Below are 3,847 nucleotides of genomic sequence, written 5' to 3' on the forward strand. Positions count from 1 at the left end.
CATAAACCCGGGAGGCGGAGCTTGTAGTGAGCCGAGATCGCGCCACTGCACTCCAGCCTGGGCGACAGAGCGAGACTCTGTCTCAAAAAAAAAGAAAAAGAGACCTCATGGCCTGCAAAGTTGAAAATATTTACTATCTGTACCTTTACCAAAAATGTTTGCCAATCCCTGCCTTAGATGGTTCTAAAGGAAAGATATGGTAGTTAAATATTTGGAAATCATTTACCCTTATTCATAGAAGTACACATGTTTAGAAATAAAGATTAACAAACAAACAAACAAACAAAAAAAAACAAGTAAGCCACCTCCAGGCATTTGAAAGACTTTCGTGTGGGCGAGGTGACAGATGTATTCTGTGGGGTCTCAGAAGGTAAGCTAGGTAGGCTCTGCAAGGGGAATGTTATGTACAAAGAGCAAGATTTTTGGAAAATAATGGAATGAGCTGCCTGAGGGACTCCCTGTCTTTTTAGCTCTTCAGTCAAATGCCAAAAGATAAGGGATTCTAGAAAAGATCAGGGATTCTGCAATACCATGTTAACTAGATGACTCAACTGTCCCTAAATTGAACAGTTCTATGTAGAATACAAACTATAGATCATATTAACAAATAGGTATATTGACTGTCAAGTCTTTCAAAGTATTAGAGAGAAGGTAGAATCTTGTCATGTTCATCTGTAGTTGCCCTTAGTTAAGAGTTGTAGCATCCAATGAATGAGAAAGAGCCCAATTGTGAACATTCACCACCTTCCCCATAGGAGTCCTGCATGGAGGTCTTGGAATGAATTCGCCAGGCAATATATATTTCACAGACAACACAGGGCAGCACTCTTTTATTCATCAGCAAATACTGATTGAGATCTGTCTACGGGCCAGGTATTATTCTAGATGTTTGGGATTGATTAATGAACAAAACAGACAAAATGTCATGCCCTGTGGAACTTAAACTCTAGCAGTGGAGCAGAGGACAGAGCATAGATAATAAACATAATTTTTAAAATGAGGTAGGAAAGAGGAATGGTGAGAGCTATTGTATAGACATCATCGATGTAGGAGTGTCATGACCAAGGTTTACTTCCTAGGGATCTACGGACATCCTCTTCCTTTGGAATGACATGAATGAGCCCTCTGTCTTCAGAGGGCCAGAGCAAACCATGCAGAAGAATGCCATTCATCATGGCAATTGGGAGCACAGAGAACTCCACAACATCTACGGTTTTTATCACGTAAGACATCCAAAAAGAAGTAAATTGGGCTCATGTGACCTGCCTTTTGGCTGAAAGTCGTTTGCTTTGTAATATAATGGCTATCATCTACTGTTCATTTCTCTTTGTGTGTCTTTTCTGACAGTTGCAATGAGTGTTAGGTAGTAGCCAATACAGGACTTTTTATTATTTCTCCCTTTGCTTCTTTTCTTTTCGTGATGAACTTTTAAATATTATGAAATTAATTATAACATAAAACCTCTGCCTCGATAGGAGCCCTTAATAAGTGGCACTCACTGGCTACTACCTCAAACTTTTATTGATGCAAGCAGTGTATAAATATGTGAATGAAGGTAATTAAAACAAATGTTTTAAGATTTCACAAATATCTACATACAGCAAGTCTTACATTCACACTGGAGGAGCAATATTTAGAACACAGACACAATTTCAATAAGTATACTTTAAAAATGTAGAGCCTTCCTTAAGTACTTAGCTTCCTCAATAAAGGTGGTAAAATTATCTTTCATTTGCCAACTACCTCCAAAAGACATGGCAGACACTTGCCCTCATGTATACCCATGGTTCTTTGTTATTTTCAACTTGTGACTATTCCTGTAGCCCTCTCACCTATTGGTATTTTCCAATGGGAGCTTTTGGCTAAATATAAGCCTAGTTTTCAGATAGTATGTGTTTGCCTCTGTAACAGCCTGTTGCAGTAACTGTAGGCTGCTTTAGTTAGTAAGCTTTCTTATATAGGTCAGGGCCAGTCATTTAACCTCTCTGAATCTCAGTTTTTCCTGCCAATGAAAACTGTCTCTCAGAGGTTGTTACGTAGATTATATGAGAAAATTGTATTAAGTGCCTAGCAATAGTAAGCACCAAATAAACGCTAGATGACTGTTTATTATTATTTCATTGCTATTGTTAACCAAAGAAAATTTTCCATTCTTTTAATAGGGGAATTTAGAGTAGTTTCATTATACCGTGAAACTTATTTGATGGATTTATTTTAATATTTTCCATTTCATGCTCCTGCCTACTGTTTGCTTTCTATATTTTAGATAGCTTATTGAGGATGTCTGTACAAATCCAATCATCTCTTTGAAATTTTTCTTGTTTGGTGATATAGCAAATGGCTACTGCAGAAGGACTGATACAGCGATCTAAAGGGAAGGAGAGACCCTTTGTTCTTACACGTTCTTTCTTTGCTGGGTCACAAAAGTATGGTAAGGAATGGCTCATATCAGACTTAAAAACACGTTAGCAACTTTTTTTTAACCATTTATAGAATGTGATGTTACTGTGTTGATACCTTCCTTTTCCTTTTCTTTTTTTTTTTTTTCATTTTTTCATTTGTTTGTTTGAGACAGAGTCTTGCTTTGTCCCCCAGGCTGGAGTGCAGTGGCACAGTCGTGACTCACTGCAGCATTGACAACCTGGGTTCAGGCAATCCTCCCACCTAAGCCTCGTGAGTAGCTGGGATTACAGGTGCACACAACCACGCCCGTTAATTTATATATGTATATGTATTTTTTGGTAGAGACAGGATTTCACCATGTTGCCCAGGCTAGTCTCGAACTCTTGGACTGAAGCGATCTGCCCACCTTGGCCTCCCAAAGTGTTGGGATTACAGGTGTGAGCCACCACACTCAGCTGATGCCTTCGTTTTCAGTAGCCATTGGTCAGGCCTTTGATTGTAGACAGTGGTATGCCCTAAAGTATGCATTTTGTCCTGTAAGACAGAATAAACAAATTTTAGTCCTTTGATACTTGTTTCCCACTGAAGAAATGGGCACTTAATTGTTGGGAGAGTAACTTCTAAGTATTCAGTTTGCTGGGATAGTCATCTTCGATCCTGTCTCTTTGATTTATCAAAGCCAGGGAGATACACCTCTAACACATTCCATTAACCAACTGTTCCACTTAGCAATTGGCTTAAAATAGACCTGGCTGTTGCGTGTGGTCAGGGTCATCTATAACTGGATGCAGTTTACCAGCTAATGCAGATCTGGTTCAACTTAACCACCCTGTGGCAGGAAGGCTATTTTAAGTCCCCTGGCCTTGCATAAACAACAAAGAGCTTAGATCTTAGTTTAAAGAATCCAGCCCTTACTATACTGTGGACATTATTAAGCCTCCCACTCCACCCCTGAAAACCAGGCCCTGTGGCATTCTGGAAAGGGCCAAAATATTACAATCTCAGCAAAGATTCATATACGGAGGTGTTTAACACAACAGTAGTCCTTGAAACAAAAGTAAGAAAGAAAATCTAAATATATAACAATAAGGGAATAGTTATAAAAGTATGGTATAGCAACATGATAGATTATCGTGAGGCTATTTATGTTTAAAAAATTTTTTTTCTTGTTTTATTTTCATAAGGCTATTTTAAATGGTAGCTTTAATTGCATGAGAAAATGTTTGTGATATGATAAATTAAAAAAGGAATGCCAAAGTGTTTATAATATCCTAATTTTGTATTGACATGTATTAGATGTACATATTTTCAGGATATGTGTGACAATTTGATATGTTCATATAATCAAATCAGAGTAATTGGGATATCACCTTAAATATGTATCTTTTCTTTATGCTAGGAACATTTAAATTATTCTCTTTTAGCTTTTTTAAAATGCACAATC

General features: G+C 37.7%; 1 protein-coding gene across 1 annotated transcript in view; it reads left to right on the forward strand.

Annotated features, from left to right (window-relative positions):
* The window catches only part of GANC (glucosidase, alpha; neutral C), an 86,346-nt gene that overhangs the window by 59,483 nt on the left and 23,016 nt on the right, over positions 1 to 3,847 (forward strand). The window contains exons 15-16 of the mRNA XM_011941102.1: positions 1,080 to 1,223; positions 2,335 to 2,431. Of these exons, the coding sequence (XP_011796492.1) occupies positions 1,080 to 1,223; positions 2,335 to 2,431 (241 nt within the window). The remainder of the gene's footprint in view (positions 1 to 1,079; positions 1,224 to 2,334; positions 2,432 to 3,847) is intronic.

This window comes from Colobus angolensis, unplaced genomic scaffold (assembly GCF_000951035.1).
Source record: "Colobus angolensis palliatus isolate OR3802 unplaced genomic scaffold, Cang.pa_1.0 Scaffold199, whole genome shotgun sequence".
Taxonomy (NCBI): Eukaryota; Metazoa; Chordata; class Mammalia; order Primates; family Cercopithecidae; genus Colobus; species Colobus angolensis.